Below are 20,028 nucleotides of genomic sequence, written 5' to 3' on the forward strand. Positions count from 1 at the left end.
TGAGATATAACAGTTCTCGAAGTAAATTTTATAAATTTAATGATATAGTCTTAAAGTGTGTGTAACTGGGAGGAAAAGCCGACGATCAATTGGAAATTTTGACCTTTCATATTGAAGATATGGATTTTTTCCCAAAAGACCTGATTTTTTTTTTTGGTGTTTTGGGGAAAAATCCATATCTTCAATACGAAAGGTCAAAATTTTCAATTGATCGTCGGCTTTTCATCCCACCTACATACACTTTAGGTAGAAATCATCAGATTTATAAAGTTTACTTCGAGTACTGTTAAATATCAAAATATCAATTTTTAATATGATTTGCCATAAAATGTGTATTACATTGCGAATTTCAAAAATCAAAATTATTTGATATCAGAAGGCCATTCTTCGTATTCAGAATGCAATTCGATATGTCTGATGTGCTCTATTGTCCCACAATAAATACTGTACAAACGTTCATACCCCTTCCCTTAAAAATGTCATAAAAAGAGGATGTTAGAATTACGAAATACTCCTTTAAGATGCGCTTTCGTTACGCGTATTGCATTCATGTGCTGGAGCAATGCTCATAAGGCAAAAAATAGCTATTTCAAATTTTCAGGTTTCGACGTTTCTCATTATTTTAATGTCCTACATGTACCACTATTAAAAACGGGAAAAAATGTCACATACCGATGCCCATATCAATCTCACAGTTGACTCCTGTTGATTCAGATAAACAAAGGCAAAAGTAGTCGAAGTCCAGATCAATGCAAAGGCCACCATTCAAGCATGGGTCACTGCCACATGGATCTGCAAATAAACATAACGTCCGCGTATCCAATGAGGTAGCTTCAAAGAGTACTGACTCCGCCATGTTTGCGTTTCGCTCTTGGAGGCAATTTAAGGTTGGTCTAAACCATTTTAACATTTGTAAACATTTGGCACCATAAATGCTAAATTGATGGTTTAAAATAATGTATCATCATGTAAATGCAAGTTCGTAATTGCATTGTTGACGAAATTATATATTTTCATTAATAAACACAGCCAATTAAAAAGTCTCCACTAGTTCCATCCTCATTTAATCAGAGTCTGATCAGTTTATGGCAACATAATTTATATAATAATTTTTTGTAGACTTCCCTTCGAAGGTTGATACCAAATTTGATATCAAAAGTTTAATCATCGTGAGCAGAGGAACCGTTGTTTGAAAATTCGTGCAATTTTAAAAATAACATAGGGAGTTGTATCACGCGGTGGAGCTAGCGTGAGTGCCAAACATTACGTCGCCTGAATAGGCTGACAGATTAATCGATTATAAACCACACCTCCTCAACATCTACACGCATCTGAGAGGTCTAATTTTATTGTCATTAAAGGTTTACTCATGCATGTCAAAATTGCAAATCAAATACCCCGCTCTTTTAATTGTGCGCTGGCAAGTGTACAATGATTTCTGTACGGGTTGCTTCGGGCCACATAATAAGCTGATACTATGCATTGGTTTTTGCGTGGTCAATTTGTAATTTGTAATTTTTAAAATTGCACGAATTTCCAAACAACGGTTCCTATGCTCACGATGATTAAACTTTTGATATCAAATTTGGTACCAACCTTTGGTGAAGCAAAATGGAGATAGGCATGTGGCAAGAGAAAACGACAGCAAGGAGATTATTCCAGGCATTGTACACACGGTTTAAAAAAATGTCTGCTTGAAAATATTGGTATTGCACTTATTTGGGATAATAAAGGGCGAGTCAGAAGATCTTAAAGAAATGGATTCAGTGCCACGGAAATTCACTTATAATGAGTCAATGAGCCAATGTATGTTTGATTGACAGAAGACCAAATTGATTGACAGCTGTTGTTAACAGGAAGAGACAACTTCCTCACAAAGAGCAATAATCCTATAGGAAATGAGGAGACCTGTCAATTATAGTGACATATGACACACCTGCGTGATGGTGAAATATGCTTATCTTCCCAATACTCATTACACATAGGGCATGACCATCTTCGACTACCAGCTCTTGAGTAAGGATATACCGCTAGTTTCATGATCCCGGAGGTATGTTCACAGGGAAAAATGACACAGGCTCGTCTCCCGCCCATGCAATAATCAATAATTGACACTGGCAGCACTAATTCAAGTAGATCAACCTAACTAAGAAGCTCAAAATGCTTAAATTTAATATAAAACGTGTATTGTTATGCTTATTGATATTAAGAAGAAGTAAGCGATGAGGAAGAAGATGACGAGGGCGAAAAAGAAACCCCATGGGGCACATGACTTTGGCCCCTACAAGATGTACCATCTAGACCTCATAAGATATCATTGTATCAACATATTGTAGGTTGTGAGCTAGCGGACAACACATGCATTTAGATTTGGGCCCCTGATGCCCATTACCTTTGACCTATGGACTCAAGAATATTCAAAGTATCACCTAAGGCCATATGCTACCATTGCACCAAATACCCTGCGGATGGTGTAGTTTTAGACGAGAACTATGACATTTAACTTCTGAGTCGAGACTGTTATTAGGTATGTTAATCATAATCATAATCTACAAAACGTTAGACATTGTATTAATTAATTAAAACCAACCTGAAATTACATTGGGTAACTTACCCGTGGGACAAGATTGTTGCTCATCCAAGTAGTCACCGCAATCATTGATTCCATCACATACCCATGCATCTGGTATGCAGGCTCCATTAGGACAAAGAAACCCATCGCATGGCGTATCTGTTAGATCTGTAGCGGTGAAATTTATGACAATGACACAAAAGGGTCAAATGTGAATATAAAAATGGGGTCAAAGGTCACGATAATAATAACTGTCAAAGGTCACATTTTAGTCAAATTTAGAGAGGTTGCTATTTTTAAAACCACCCACTATCTATTTTTAAAACTACTACAGTTTTGAAGATTTTGCACGTACGAAATAATGTATTAAAGACAGTCAAGGATAATGAACATACGAAGGAAAGTCTAACTATTAATATGACCCTTTTTGTTTGTAAGAAATCATTATAATAGAGCAACAGTGCGGTATGAAAATTTGACTGATTCATACGCGCGGTTCATACGTACATATCGTTATGAACACGGCAGAGTGCCGAATACGCAAAATTGCTGTTCTGAGTAAACGGCGTTTGAAAATCTTGGTATCATTCCATTGGTCCTTCTAACAATTTAGAACATTCGTGAGCACTCATTTGAAATGTATATTATAGAATTGAATGTACACGAATTATTGGCAATACTTGCAAATTATGAAATAATCGATATATCCCTCAAAACGCGTTTTAACAGCTATTCGGCTTTATGCTGTATCCAAAATGTCTCTACCACTGCACATGGCCCAATTACTGATAATTACCCCCTTTGGTCAATTACACTTCCAGCTAGACAAGCCCACCCCAATGATAAACCACAGCAGACAATCCAAAAAATTGGAAATTGTTATGTAATAATGCTATTATGATACCTGTTGGCACACTTTTTGATAGTTCTATAATCGGAAATCAGCAGGAGCTAATTGGAGGGATTAGTGGTTTTGATTTTTATTCCTTTTTCATAGAGCAACCAGAGTATACTTGCAAGGTAAAATTATGAAACATGATCTGAGTCCATGGCGTTGTCTTTTTAAAGACATTTCTTGTTTAGATATGACACAGTAACGTCAACCTCTGTAGTCAATATAATACAAAGGGGTACGGACTGAGCGGGTTCCCTGCTATTCGTCAATAATGCGGTATGATAAACATATATGACCCAGTAACGTCGCACGGTTGACGTGTTTTATGTTGAAAACATCCAGGCCAATACAATGCTATTTTGATATCATATATTAATATGTAAACATGTTTAAAAAGTGGTGGTCAAAATAACCACTTGAATAGACTCGATGTGTTTAATCCAATCACAGATAATAAATGTTAAAACCTCCACTGTAATACCGTATTGCAGGTTATCGATAAAAGTATAATGGCCGCGTCTCGTGACTAGACGTGCTAAATATAATTTTTATAATGAACACGTTGCGTGACGTGTTATGCATTAGAACAGTTTACGCAGATGCTGGTCGCGCATTTAGGCATATCATGATTGCGCGCTGGTGTCATTGGCCGCTAGCAGTATTTTTCTAATCGGCTGTTCGATTTTTTTTTCAGGGAAAAGGAAAGATACAGTTCAAACTGTGTTTTGTTTTCAAATTTAAAAGAATAAAATGTGATGTAAATTGAATACAAAAGTGAAAAATCATGGTTATGAAATTCGGAATATCGACATTCCTCAGTTCTAAAGCACAATGCTTAGGTATTTCACAATACCATCGAAACATGTTCTGTAAAGTATCAACATAATAAGATGTCAAATTTCAGTATTACTGATCTCAAATGTAAATGTGAAGTTTTGTATTTATATAGCTATGTTAATATTGGTATTTTGGGCTATATAGAAGTTGAGTTCAAATGCATTTCAATCTAACTATATTTATTATCAATTATAAATAAGGACACATTACATTAAAACTAATAGCATGTACCAGGAAGCTCGTCATTTATGAATGTACCTGGCTCAGTCGACATTGAGAAATCCGTTGTAGATGGATGAGTGGTATCAAATTGTTCTGGTGTAGTGGATGATTCTGCTATTTAAAAAATAAATATCGAATTCGTAAAAATAATAAAACAATATTTACAAATAAAAATAAATAAAGGGTATATCGATTTTTGGCTTTTTCCTTAGTGAAATGGGCCTAGGTTCATTCAATGTTTGTCATTTTGCTGTCACTCTTAATCCCATGGTTGTACATGTGGCTATGTAACTGGGACACCCAATAATAAATAGTTTGTGGAGTCGATAAATCGCCTGGCTATAAAAGAGAAATGTGTTGTATTCCAAGTCTACATATATATATTAACCTAACCGGCGTTTAAGCTTAAGGGCAGCAGGCAGACATAAACATTTAATTAGTTCAATTAACGAATGAGTATTCTTTCGGTTGATAATTAGTATATTCTGAGGCAAACGAAACAACGAAATGAAAACACAATCACAAAAAATATATATAAAATATCAGATAACTTGTTTTTGATACAGTAAAAGACACTGGATTTCATGTCTTAAGGGTACACGACGTATCGTTGGTCGAAGCAGCCAAAAAAATGATTTCAATTATCAAAATTAATATATCATAGAAAAGTAACACTTTGATGTTTTGCAAAAGTTCATATTACAAATCATCAAGCATCAGCATAATAAGATGTAAAATTTCTGTATTACTGATCTCAAATGTAAATGTGAAGTTTGTATTTTTATAGCTATGTTAATATTGGTATTTTGGTTAAAAGTTGAGTTGAAATGCATTTCAATCTAACTATATTTATTATCATTTATAAATAAGGACACATTACATTAAGACTAATAGCATGTACTACTGGCATGTACCAGGAAGCTCCAAATTTATGAATATGTACCTGGTTCAGCCGACATTGAGAAATCTGTTGTAGATGAATCAGTGGTATCAAGTTGTTCTGGTGTAGTGGATGATTCTGCTGTTTTAAAGAAAATATCGAATTCGTAAAAATAATAAAACAATATTTAAAAATAAAAATAAATAAAGGGTATAATTGAATACATGAATCCAAAACCCACCCAAGTCCATGGGAAGTGATTTTGAGGGAAAAAACCTGTGTATCTTTTTAATTCCTTCGGTTAGATTTACCTGGTCAATATGGTAAGTTGTACGTGCAAATGGGTGGGTTAAACTGTATAAGGTATGACGATTAGCATTTCAGGGACTTCGTGGGGTACATTTTAAATTCTGGACTTGGGTGGTTTTTTGAATCATATACAAAGACAATAATGTTGGAATGAGATTACCACTAGTAAGATAATACAAAATAAAGCACACAGTTATGTATAATGTTGATAAGGATTCTGCCATGTAATATAAACCACACACTTTCCTTGATTAAACATATTTTTTTTCAAACGTCACTCTCCAGCAATGAAGATGTTACAAGTGGACTTTTATACATACTGGATTTCAATCAATGTGTTACAAGACTCAAATCATGGACTTTGGTTGATTCTTTCATACATGCTATTTTTCACATGCTCAATAGACACAGAGGATGAATTTGAGTTGTTCTTTCACACCTATGTATAGCAACACTTTCCCATGCTTAACTCAATTTGGCCAAAGTATGGACTTGGGTGGCTTTTGTATTCATATATTCAATTATATCGATTTTTGGCTATTTCCTTAGTGAATTGGGGCATAGGTTCAGTCAGTGTTTGTCATTTTGCTGTCACTCTTAATTCCATGGTTGTAGCTATGTAACTGCGTAGTTTGTGGAGTCGATAAATCGCCTGGCTATAAAAGATAAATGTGTTGTATTCCAACTCTACATATATATTTACCTAATCGGCGTTCAAGTTTAAGGGCAGTAGGCAGACATAAACATTTAATTAGTTCAATTAACGAATGAGTATTCTTTCGGTTGATAATTAGTATATTCTGAGGCAAACGAAACAACGAAATGAAAACACAATCACAATTTGTGATACTTTAAAAAATCACTGGATTTGATGTCTTAAAGTGTACACGACGTATTGTATATTCGAAGCAGCCAAAAAACGATTTCAAAAAATAACACTTTGCTGTTTTGCATCATTTTTACAAATCATATACTTTGAAAACATTTTGTAAAAGTTTATTCTACAAATCATATATACCTTGAAAACTTGCTTGATTTAATGTTGATAATGAGTTATGTACATGTAATATTTGAATTCTTCTACACACTCCCTATAAAATGATCAATGCAAATTTGCCAAACCTTACTACTATTCGCAAGAGGCTGTGTACTACCAAATCGCAACAGTTTAATATACAGGGGGTACTTGAAAGAACTGCATCGTCGCGATCTGATTTGGGTACCTTAACGTATAAACCAAACGTAACTAAATAATTGATGATGTTGAGGAATATATCAGCTATTACATACGTTTTGAATTTTGACAATTGACCGCTCCGTTTTTGAAATAAAAGAATTTGATGAAACTACCTAATTTTCAACCCTTTCGACGGAGTCAATATATATCATTGACAACAGACGAATAATGCGCTGTTGATGCGCAGTGGTTAGGCCATCTTAATTTAATAATTCGTCTTAAAGCCCTTAAAGCTTTTTTTTTTACTTTTTGTATCTATGGCAAGAATAGACCACCTTTTCATCTCACAGGGAGGTTGCACAGTTATCCAGATGAAGAATTTTTATTGAGAATTACGCGTTAGGCTAATTTGTGTGGTGGATCGGAAAATAAATAAAACAGCGAAAAAAACCCTGAAATGTACTCAATCCAGCGGGAATAACGTGAAAAAACGGTCGATATTACTAATGCGCGTTAGAGCTTTGAGATGAATTAAGATAGTCTTAGCACTCTGAATCTATATCATTGATATGTATTTGAATCCGTGGAAAGGCATGAAAATGAGGGAGTTTCATATTTCAAGAACAATATGGTCAATTGTCAAATTTCAAAAAGTATGTGATAGCTGATTTATTTCGCAACCACACAAGTAGTTAGTTACGTTTAGTTGTGGCGTTAAAATGTCCAAAGAATTAAGTTTCCGACGATACAGTTCTTTCAGGGACACCCTGTAGTTGCTAACCTTAAAAGCTTGCGAATTAAAAACTTTGCAAGATTGAACACTTACCACATCCAGATATTTCAATGTCATCTAATGCAATGTCTCCGCGATAACCTGACCCTCTGAGTCCAACAAAAACTACCTGAAATATTCAAAAGCAATTAATTATGCATATGTACACTGGCGTGTCGGGACCGCTCGTAACCTGGGGAGCTTCTGAAAAGGTACATTTTGCCACCTACTTCATCAATAGCCCAAAAAGGTTGACCCATTGTTTTTCAGCAGGACGCTCAAGAATCTAAAAAGTGAGGGGGGGTCGCATCGAGATTTCGGGGTGTATCACCCAACATATTAGGCCTACCACCCCCTCTAGCCCACGATCAAAGCAAAGTTTTTAGGTAGAATGTCATGTATTGAACGATTTTTAAACCTTTTCCATAATTGTTATGCCATTTTCCCCTTAATAATTATTGTTGACGCCCCTTCAGCCACGCCCTTTTTCTTTGATAATTCTTTTTACTGCCCGACCTTCTTTTTTGCTGGGCCCTGTTTTGAATTGGATTATATTTGTTTAGATAAAGTAGAGTAGAGTAAATAAGGTATAGCAAATACTAATGTAGAGCCTATATTAGATTCAAATTACATATTATGGAAATAAAGGATTTGCAACATATCAGTTCAGTGTAATTAATTCCATAATACATGTAAGGTATATTATTTTATCCCACCCCCGGACATTACTGGTCATCTAACGGCATTTGTGACTGGTTGGTAATTTGAAATACTCATTTCAATTGCCAATTATGACTAGGGTTTAAACCTATTGATGGTCAAACTTGCATTTGCAGATGATCTACCCTCCTTGATTGGTTCAAAACAAGACACGGTATTGATTTTGGTCAATCGGCAGGTAGGTCTCAAGGGGTTTTATTCTATCTAACCTGAAAGTCTGTTCGTGGTTCATAGTTTGACAGAGAAACAAACAACCATTGATCCCCGTGGTCTCCTGATGTAGACCACAACTCAGTATCTCCTCCAACAGCTGTCCTTGCATATACTCTCAATGTTCCCATTTCAGTTCCATACATGTGACACCAGAAATTGATGCAAGCTTTGCCTCCAAAGAATCCCGGAATTAAAGGACTTATCAAGCGAGCAGTGTCGCCATTAACTCTGGGGGCACTTGCTTCGATATAGATGTAGTGTCCAGCTATTAAAATAAGAATGGATAGATGAAGTGAAAGATGAAAAGTGAACACCATACAAAAATGTGTAACCATACTAAGACTCAGGTGAAAGAATACTCCAGATCCGATGGTGTCAGTTTTGCTTGTTAACGTTGCAACCAGGTTAATTTGCTTGGAGAAGGGTTTCTCAAGAAAAAAAGGAATCCTAGGGATTAATAAGAAACAATATTCGATGAAAAGTGTGAGTCTGATTTCCTCTTTATACCACAAGCCAACATTCGTTCACTTACTTGTAACTCTTGGACATTTTATAAATTGTGTAAAGAACATGCCATGATGGAGTCAATGGAGCTTAGGGTCTTGAGAGTACTATAGATAATAGTAGTCATAATACAGACTTGACTTTAAGTATATGGTATATTTTTTTGCCACAAAGTTCTAAGACTTGTATGGAAGGGCTCTTCAAAAACCGCACGGACTAAATATCTATTGAGGTGTGTCGGGAGATGGTCATAACTATTGTTCGAGTGATTTCAAAACCGTACTATTTTCCTGAAGCGAAGCTAAAGAGAAATAGTACGGTTTTAAGATCACGAGGAGCATACCACAGAGTTTGGTATATCTAAAAAACGACGGACTACATGTAGCCTTTCGAAATGTTGTGTGATTACGATAGCTTGGCATTTGTGTTGTTTTTAGGTTGTACTCACTTCCAGTTGTGTGGTCGCCAGTAGGACCTGTGTGAAGTGATGGTGTACTACCACTATGTCTAGTCCAGTCAAAGTCATCATCAGTTGCTTGAGTGTAACCACACAGTGGTGGATTGTCGTCGCTAAAAGTGCAGGTTGCTGGGGCTGAAAGAAGAATTTGAACATGTTAAAAATTTCATGATGCATGTTTGAAACATAAATTTCATAGAGGCCGTTCATTTGACTTTAATCAAACTATTAAAGGTTTTTTTTGTGATACATAGCCTAGTCCCCACTTGTCGTAAATGAAAAATAAAGTTGAGATTTTTGTACCACCTGCAGTGGCGTAGCTAGCACTTGCGGCACCCAGGGCTACGGATACAAAATGACGCCCCCCCCCCTGATTTTTGAAACAAATGCACGTGAAGCGCGCGAAAATTTGCACAAACAGGGCTTACCAATAATTAATTTTGGTTATAATGAAGTTATTATCAGTCTTACATTGATCTTACAAATGATTTTGTGTTAAAATGCCCGCGAAGCGCGCCAAATTTTTGACTTTCATCGCTTGGTGGGGCGCAGAATTAGTGGCCTCCAGGGCACGTGAACCCACCTGCCCCCCTAGTCGATAAGCCACTGAACACATTCCGCGTGGAAGTTTGCCAATTTCCAATGGGGTCCTTGGAGGGGTGGAGGGTAAAATTGAAAAAGGCATGCACATAATGTGAAAGAAAAAAAAAATAAAACATCATATAAATTAAATTAATTGCTCTACTATTGTTGAATAATAGTAAATGACTGACGATGCAGTTTCCAAAGTCAATTGTTTTCGATTGCACATTTGAAATGATTTTTTTTAATTTCATTTGGGAGATAATTCCAGTACGGCACTGTAATAAAATGTGGAAGCAGCAAGACTTTTGATTTTAGGAATTTCAAAATCATACATGCTGCTTCTCGGACTGTATCTAGGCGTCCCAGAATCCCTTTTGAAGTGTTCTTGTAGATGAGATGCGCTTGAATGATTGTAAACTTTATGAGTCTGACTTAAACGGGTAAATATAACCCTTTTACACTAAAAAGCAATTTGAGAACGTTCCTGGTGCCCAACGTGTGAAAGGGATTGGAAATAAAGCGCACCTTTTATTTTGAGTACCCGAAGTTTATAATTGAAGTTTTAAACTGAGACCTGAATACCAAGAAAACAATAAATAATCAAAAAAGCACTGGATAAGCGCAGAGCACAAAAAACATTTTTATTATTATTAAGGCAAGCACCTTAATCTAGGGAAGAATTTGAGCCTGATATTTGTTTTGCAAATGACATTATTATTATTATCCCCGGTTGGTCAATATCAATACCAAGATATTAAACAGTTTTTTGTCCAGAAATTGTCTGCCCAGCACACTTAAGTTTGAAATGAATTACTTAATTTAGTTTTCGTTTCTCAACCAAATATGACACATTCGCAGAAATTGTCTGATCAGCACACTCAACTAAGAAATGAATGACTTAATTAAGTCTTCGTTTGCAACCAAATATGACACATTCGGTTTTCCCCAAGTGTAGAGATAGCGTATTGTCAACTAACCACCTATTACAGAAATCAAGAACAGAGCCTAGTTTTACAGCAATAATATCAGGATCTTTGTGGAAACAAGAACATCCTGAATCGACTATAAGTATAACACATGATGTAATTATGTACCTGAGAAATCTGCTCTGGTAGATGACTCACTGGAAGGTATTAGTTCTGGCGTAGTGGATGATTCTGTTATCGCACCTATGTGGACACAATCAAATTACAGAAGTCAACGGAAACTCATAAGAAAATACGCAAAGTGTATTGATACAGTAACATTTAAATGTGATTATTTATTTTATTATATATAAATATAAAATGTCAAAGACATAATTTTATATGCCCTATGGTGACGTTGAGTAAACATACTTTTATCAGGTCAAAGGTCAAAAAGATCACGACCTGATACAATCACTCACTCGCTGATGAAAGAGGGAGTACCATCTGAAAATTCCTAGGTAGGAATTAACTCCTTGTGTTTGGATCAAAAGTTTAAATCAAAATCAAAACATACTTTTTGTTGGGTACATTATACAGGGTGTCCTAGAAAAAAAACCCCGGGTGAATGAATTGTTGCATAAGTCGAAAAATAGCCGCTTAAAAATAAAAATAAGATCATTTTAGTGTGCATCATACTAGCGTATACGCAATTTTCGACTGGTTGCGTAGAAATGAACGACTACATAATGCGCGCAATAATGTAGTTCAGTCCAAGTTTGACCTCTTTTATACTTGCTCAGAAAGGAAACAAGGTATAAGAAAGAACAACAAAAAAACCGCAAATTCCCATGTATACCGTACTTTAAAGGTCCATTCAGTGATTTGCTCATTCAAAAATTAGGTGAAATAAAGACATACGCGAGTAAGCAAAACAGTACTGAATGAAACATTTAAGCTTGCAGTCCACCATTGTCAAGAAGGATAATATTATGTTATTGATAGATATGTTAACTGATATTTGGATGAGATAAAAAGGCATTCCAACTAACATAATATTATGTTATTTATCAATACAAAATTACCCAGTTAACAGCAGGATATTTATATCATACCAATACATGTGTATTATACCAAGAAGTTTAGAATGTGATTATGTACCTGACTCAGTTGTCCTCGCAAAATCCGTTGTCGTAGATGATTCAGTGGAACGTATATGTTCTGGAGTAGTGGATGATTCTGTTATCGCACCTATATGGACACAATCAAATTACAGAAGTCAACATAAAATATCATAAGAAAATACGCAAAGTGTATCGATAGTGTAAAAACAAATTGAATTATTTATTTTAAAGGAGTATTTTTGATCTTAGCATCCTCTTTTTATAATATTTTTCAGTATATATACACAAAACACTACTTTGCGCACATATTTACGTGATGGACCCGATCGCATCATCGGTAAATCTGTGTGCGTCCTAATTAAATTGAGCAAAGAAAGCCGATAAAACATAAACGCGGGACTAAATCGCATGGGAAAAAAAGAAAGAAAGAAGAGAAAATGGAGATTAAAAAAGGGATCAGCGGAACAGCATCTCACATAAAATAGTTAAAAGAACCGGTCACTAATGAAAAAGAAGAAAACCAACAAATCGCTTTTCCTTGACACACTCATAGTCAGATCAAGAAATATGTTGTTGTTTATAATATATTTTCTACGATACAAAGTCATTTCAATGTAGTTTTGGCAAATATTGGTGGGTAACCCGAGCCTTAAGGTTTGTGTTAACCATGAAATAATGCACAATTTTGGGCCTTATTCCTGCTAAATTGTTTGTCTAAAGTTTGAATAAAAGTTTATATATTTAGAATGGCAAACATCCATCTGTAATCGTTTAGAAATTATTTTAACTGAAGAATTTTTTGTTCGATTTTTGTTTTGCATTTTCTCCAACCATGAGCAAATTTGACGTCACCTGTGGATTCGTTGAGTGTTTACTTTCAAGATATAGATTAAACTAGACAGAAAGAAATATGGTAAAAACCGAACTCAAAATTGACTTCACATGCATAGTCTCCCCTTTTGATGTGCTACATCACATATGACATAAAATGCTGGAACAAACAATGGTGCCCCCGATTTGTTTCTCGGTTGGCGGTAAAAATATTTTGAACATTTTGCCAAACATTGTCTACTTTTTGTTGATGTTTTTGTCTGGCTTGGAAGCAATTAAAAGAAAAACTTAAAAGGGACGGAGCTATCCTCACATATGAATTCAGAATTCAACTCCGAAATAAGAAACATTAAGAAATGTCACACCAGATTAACTAATACTTAAGGAGCGATTTCATATACGCCATTTTCTTATTCATATGACGTGATGATCGATGATCATAAAAAAGCACAAAGGTCATTACCGCATCTTCATTTGACGGAGACAATCATCAACCAAGAAAATAATACTTAAAAATCGTATCAATTTATATTTTGACCCCACCTACTATTGAATTTCATATCAGATCTCGAAAAAAACTTACGTTCAGGAAAAAGTGTGATATTGTAGTCGCCTAATGTAGGTGGAGGTAGTGTACAATTGCAGCTAACTGCAGACATAACACGTAAGTAATTAAGTAGTATAATTGCTTTTAGGACCTACTAAATATTCATGAGGTGGCGTAGCTAATACCATATTTGAATATTCATTCGAAAATAATAACCATGTCTGAATAGTCATGCAGTAATGAATATTTATGAAATGGACTCTGCTTATTGGCATATTTGAATATTCACGAGGCAGGGTGAGCGTATCGGAAACTTTTAGTCTACTCTGATGATACGCTCTAATCAACAGATGTTGTTATTATAATGTACTTGCCAACCATGCTCTGTTAGCATAATTTGCGATTGATTTTACAGTTGAAGATTTTAAAAGGAAAATGACATGTAGAATAGCAATATCGATTTCAATTATCAAATTTATCCAAATTAAATGTCAGTAAATGGACCTCGCGATCCTTGCGATTTTTTTTTACTTTTATACCTATTTTATTATATTTTGTGTTTTGAATACATTTGACATGCGCTGTCAACACAAAATGTCATTTAAAAGTTTTTAGCTACCTACCTACCTACCTAAATACCTACCTACCTACCTACCTACCTACCTACCAATCAGTGTCATGCATTCTTGCATCTGCTGCCTGGATCAAGAGATGCTTCCAAGTCGTACAATTCAGAGATGCAACCTCAGCTTCCCTTACAGTCCACGCTAGGTCCAGCCTTGAGATGTCTCTATGGATGACGTCTCTCCATGATGTATAGGTAGAGCCTCTTGGGGATGCTGTCTTTATCCGTTCCCTGCAGATGTCCAAACCACTGTAGGCGGCGTTACCGGATGGCTGATTTGAGTTGGGGTTGTTTGGTATTAGATCTTATAGCCCTTAGATATATGATGTTAACACATCAATCGAAGGATTTTGAGTTGACACCGCATGTCAAAAGCATCCAGTCTAGCCTCATCCCACTCTGTGAGTGCCCAGCACGCAGCATCATAAAGGAGGATGGAAAGTACACAAGCATTGGTCTTAGTATCAAGATTGATGTTACGATCCTTCCACACTTTGTCCGGCTTTCTGAAGGCCCCTATGGCTATGCCAATTCTGTTGTTCAGCTCTTTAATATTAGACACGTCAGTTCAATAATGAGGAGGTTCTATAATGGTTCGGGATATTTTTTCTCGCAATGGATGAGTTGTGGATCTGTTTCTTTTTCAGGGCAACATAGACCAACATCAATACTAGAAAGACGCCGTGTTGCCATTCGCCCATCGGTTGATTGGAGAGCGGTTCATATTCCATCAGGATAATGCTCCCTGTCACAAGGCGGAGACAGTCGAGGAATGGCTAGATTATCCAACACCAGCATCTTTAGCAGAGGAAGGGGTTAATTGGCGCCTTGATGTTTTGGACTGGCCAGCACAGTCTACATATGTTAGAGGGTTTTTTTTTCACAACTACCCAATAAATTACAAAGGTAGAATTGTCCACAAATGATGTCCCATATTTTCAAATGTGTCACGATCTGGACCATGGGGGCCAAAGGCGGCAAATTTGAAATTAAGATAAAGGCAAAAATATGGACTAAAGAACAATAAAATACATAGGAAAATACACACCATAAAACCTCAGAACTTAAGAACCAAGTATGCTAGACCTTTGGTGTTTTCAGTATATAGCCTAATGTTTGTAGAAGGTAATAGTAACTCAATTTTCAAAAATGCCTCTTTTGGCCCCCATGGAGCAGATCGTGTCACAAATGTTCAAATATATATTATACTGTAGTGCAGTGCTTAATAATAAGCAACCCCACAGTCCCGATGTATTCCCCGGTAACTACGCTTGTTAGACACGTCCACCTCATGAATATTCGAATATGCTCATTTAATTAGCCATGACCATATTATGAATGTTCATTATTCTAATGAATATTCAGATATACTTATTAGCATCTGATGAATATTCTAAAATGCTAATCAGCCTCTTGAATATTAAGAAGGCCCTAAAAGCAATTATACTTCTAAATTATAGGAGAAAAGTATTACAAAGTCATAACATATGACAGATAAAAACAAAGTTATGTCGATCAAATTGATAAACTTCTTCTATTCAAAGGGCTTGCAGGATCATCCTGGGCAGGAAGTTTGCATCTTATTCTTATGTTTGCGAGCTTCGGTCTCTCTCACAGGAAGACATATCTTATGATCCCTAAAAGACTTCCAAAATCATACGGGGAGTATTATGTTTGAAGCCTCAATGGGAAATATTAGAATGTCATCTTTCGCTGGAAAAGATCAGACAGCAGGCCAGACCATTGTTAGGCGGTAACTTGAGTAGCTTTATTTCACCTTGAAGGCATGTGCTATCGCCTAGTCCATCCAATATTCATTGAAGTAGTAGGACTACAACTAGTATCTACTGGTCAGCTTATAATCTTTTTTCACATCTATTATTTTTGGTGTGGCTTTAAGGGTGCTGACAACGTATTTTAATACATAATATACAAAATTATTATAGATAAAAGATATTTTCTATTCCTTTTCTGCCCAGGCGGATCCTGAGGGTCCTTATATATTAATAATATGGCATGCAGTGCATTCTCTATAAACAAGCAACTTTTGTAATTATGTAATGTTTTACTAATTCATTTAAAATGTCAAATTACACCCAACAGAAAGAAAAGGAAAAAAAACAGTAGAAACCAGAAAATTCAAAAGACACAATCCAGTATTTACCTCTTTCTGCACATGTTACTCCTTGGAATCCAATCTGACATTGACATTGGAAATACGTATTGAATGAGGTACATACGCCGTTGTTCAGACATGGGGTGCTGCTACACGGATCAAAAGCTGAAAATGGTCAATATTGTATTCATGTCTTGGAATTTCTAATTATATAGTTGAATTCCGTGATTTTTTTTTTCTGGTTGCCGTGGTATTGAACAACAGCAAACAAAATCGACCCATTAATGATACCCCAGCACATAACCCCCATCTACCCACACACAACAATCCCAATAAAACAAATCGTGTACACACCTACGTACATCACTGGGCATTTGAGGTCATTTGAGCCCGTGAAATCGTCTCCTTATGTATGTTTGTGTTAGTATAGCTCTCCTCAAATTGACCTCGATGAAAACGCATCCCAAATTCATCTACTGACACAACCCACAAATACACCCCACCCCTACACGCACCTCACATATGATATAATCATTACCACAAATAAGTTTAATTATCCTGATTTAGGATTTTCTGGCAAAATTTTTTCAATAATTAATCAAAAAATTAAAGTTAAGAAAGCAGCTAAAGCATCTTACATTGTATTTCACACGATTGTCCTATATAACCTACAGGACAGGAGCAGACTGAGGTCGTCCTCTGATTAAATGTTAAGAATGCATTATAACACACACCGCCATTCTGACAAGGCAAGGGATTCGAACAGCAGACATCAAGGGTCGGAACAAAATCTGTTAACAAAAAAGGGAAAAATAATTAACAAAATAGTGTAAGTAAGAAAAAGAAAGAAAGAAAGAAAGAAAGAAAGAAAGAAAGAAAGAAAGAAAGAAGGAAAAAAAAGAAAGAAAGAAAGAAAGAAAGAAAGAAAAAAAAGAAAGAAAGAAAGAAAGAAAGAATATGTGTTTCATCGTGAAATATAATATTGATAAAGCAAACGTTTACTTGAATAATTGAGCAATAATTGGTTAGTGTGTGTTTTCTATCATCAGAATATTTCATTTGAAAATATACAGATAGAGTAAAAATTGCATTATAAGGGGATTAGCTTTGGCTCCGGACATAATCCCTACTGGCCATCACCTAGCAATTCCATTCATTTTGTTTCAATCGAGCGATTAGTGTAGTGTCTTTTGTGTTTGACTGTGACCAACAACCCATTTAACAAGACTAAATTGAGATATTTTGCTGTAATCCCTTTCACATGACTTTCTTTTGATCGCCTATATGAAACATATGTCCCGAGTTTAAGCGTCAAGACGCTGTTGATGCAGTAACCAATGTAATGAATGCGTAAGTAAATCAGACCAAGAATACCAATCGATGAAGTTGACGTAGAAGTCGAGGTTACTTTGCAAACTTCATATTTAAACCCTCTCTTATCTCGCACCCATACCCTTTCAATAAACCATTTTAATTTAGGCAAAGCATTTTATTTGGTCCTACAGCATCGGTGTACGGTTAGGTACCGATTACTCTTTTATCATACCCTGGTGATGAGTAAGATTTGATCTTTCCCTAGAGAAGTCCTTTTCATAGGGCTGAGCTTTCGGAAATCTAGCGAGTGCCAACTTAATACACTGGTGATGTTATAAATTGTCTCAAGCATAATAATCAACAGTGTTATCGTTTTCATTTAAATGTCAAATAAAAGCACCATGTAAATGTTCAGGGTAAATTATGAAGATCCATCGGTACCTATCAGGGCACCGATCGTTTTATCGGACCAAATTAGATGCTGTGCCTTACATGAATCTTACTTATCTGTTGTGAACACAGTGGTCCAGTAAAACCGGGTGTACACACGCATACGTACTCGCTGAATCCTGGATTACCACATGAGGCACTTTCGTAACATGTAGCGCCATTCTGACATGGAAGGCTCTGACATGCACTAGCAATACCTTTGGTACCTGCAAAAAATTGATTTAAAAAAATTAAATACGGATATTTTAGTGTCTTGAGCATTAGTGTTGAACGTAGAACGACACTTGTGTCAAGGAATCGGATAGCAACGTTTGTATAGTATTTTTGTTGGTGCTGAGAGAATATCAGATATGTGGAATTACATCCTTCTGATATCCATTAATTTTGATTTTTGGAAATTTGCGATATAATACAAATTTTATGCAAGTTTATAAAATTCGATATTTTTTTATATTTTTGCTATTTAATAGTCCTCGAAGTTAACTTTATCAATCTAATGATATGTACTTAAAATGTGTGTAACTAGGATGAACAGCCGACCATCAATTGAAAAAACTGTTGAATTAGTCTCAAACGTAGTATACCATAGTAAAATACTAGTACAACAGTTTTTTGATGATTTCTTCGGAAATATACCGATTTGGAACGCCTAATTTCAATACGTTCTAGTTTCAATCAGAAAAATATGAGCTTTCACCTGATAAGAGAATATGCATTTTGATGGATTAAATGGGGGGGGGGGATGAGGCTGTCATTCAGGTTACCAACCTTAAATTAGATTCTTATAAGTGCGACTTACCGATTACTGTTCCACAATCACGTCCTGCCCACCCTGACCTACAGATACACACGTATGAACCACTATGTTGTGAGACACAAGAACCGCCGTTCAAACAAGGAAAATTGTTACACAAATTTAGGTTTGTCGTACGCGCTGTAATATAAAACAAATGTATTATAATGTGTTAGATCTGCCGACAAGGGACGTGGTACCGGAGGAGTACCTGGGCCCGGGCCTCCTCCCCCACACCACCACCCACACACACAAATACACCTCCTCACATACACACCCAACAAACCTGACCAACCACCATACACGCCGTCTTAATAATCGTATATGTCCAGTCCGTGAGGGTCTTGTTCCAGCGGTTAAGACGTTTGAGTGCAGTTAAGTTAAGTTATGTTAAGTTAAGTTAAGTTAAGTTAAGTTAAGTTAAGTTAAGTTAAGTTAAGTTAAGTTAAGTACAATGAGATCAATCGGTATTGTATTCGACTCCGGTACAGTGGTGTTTGGCGACGCGAGTTTTTGCCCTAACAGAGTCTTTTTATTGTTCTCATCAAATATTTAAGGCAACTTGAAATGCCTAAGACGAGTCACTAACTGCTTATTGTCTGGTTAACCGCACTCAGGAGCTGATACGGGCTGCGATACCTTATTATGTGCACTACAAATCACTTCAAAACTTTTGATTGGCTTCATTCGACTTCCCTATGGTACATGTATGCCAACCCTCTTACGTAAAGGCGGAGTTGCGTGTTTTACAGTATTCCTTTTTTCTTTTGCTTTTCAACTAAACCAATTTGTAAAACGCACACAACTAACTCGGTGTTCATACAAACGCTACTCCATTATATCATCCACGACTTACCAATCTCACAGTTGGCTCCAGTGAATCCGTTGGCGCACTGGCACTGATATGAGTAAAAATTAGCACTAGGTGAACATGTACCTCCATTTTGGCATGGGCTGAGATTGCAAGGATTAGCTAGAGCTGTATAATATGGCAAATTAATATTATGTATTATTATCTATATCAGGCTTTCGAGCGCTACAACAAAATTATGCATTGCATAGTTGTTTGTAAAATACCAGGGGACAATACAATATTGTTTTTAATATTGTACGTGCATTCTGAATGCCTTGTAGGACTTGTGGGTGTCCCATGCATTTCCCATGGGATGATCTTTTACTT

At 36.0% G+C, this 20,028-nt stretch overlaps 1 protein-coding gene across 1 annotated transcript in view; it reads right to left on the reverse strand.

Annotated features, from left to right (window-relative positions):
* Positions 1–664: 664 nt before the first annotated feature.
* Positions 665–20,028, reverse strand: part of LOC140161978 (uncharacterized) — a 28,958-nt gene continuing 9,594 nt past the window's right edge. The window contains exons 8-21 of the mRNA XM_072185270.1: positions 19,705–19,827; positions 18,855–18,989; positions 18,109–18,261; positions 16,930–17,082; positions 16,340–16,456; positions 13,587–13,652; positions 12,210–12,299; positions 11,238–11,312; positions 9,550–9,693; positions 8,594–8,862; positions 7,719–7,794; positions 5,470–5,547; positions 2,615–2,740; positions 665–792 (exon numbers count right to left, since the gene is read on the reverse strand). Of these exons, the coding sequence (XP_072041371.1) occupies positions 665–792; positions 2,615–2,740; positions 5,470–5,547; positions 7,719–7,794; positions 8,594–8,862; positions 9,550–9,693; positions 11,238–11,312; positions 12,210–12,299; positions 13,587–13,652; positions 16,340–16,456; positions 16,930–17,082; positions 18,109–18,261; positions 18,855–18,989; positions 19,705–19,827 (1,733 nt within the window). The remainder of the gene's footprint in view (positions 793–2,614; positions 2,741–5,469; positions 5,548–7,718; positions 7,795–8,593; positions 8,863–9,549; positions 9,694–11,237; positions 11,313–12,209; positions 12,300–13,586; positions 13,653–16,339; positions 16,457–16,929; positions 17,083–18,108; positions 18,262–18,854; positions 18,990–19,704; positions 19,828–20,028) is intronic.

Source organism: Amphiura filiformis, chromosome 10, assembly GCF_039555335.1.
Source record: "Amphiura filiformis chromosome 10, Afil_fr2py, whole genome shotgun sequence".
NCBI lineage: Eukaryota > Metazoa > Echinodermata > Ophiuroidea > Amphilepidida > Amphiuridae > Amphiura > Amphiura filiformis.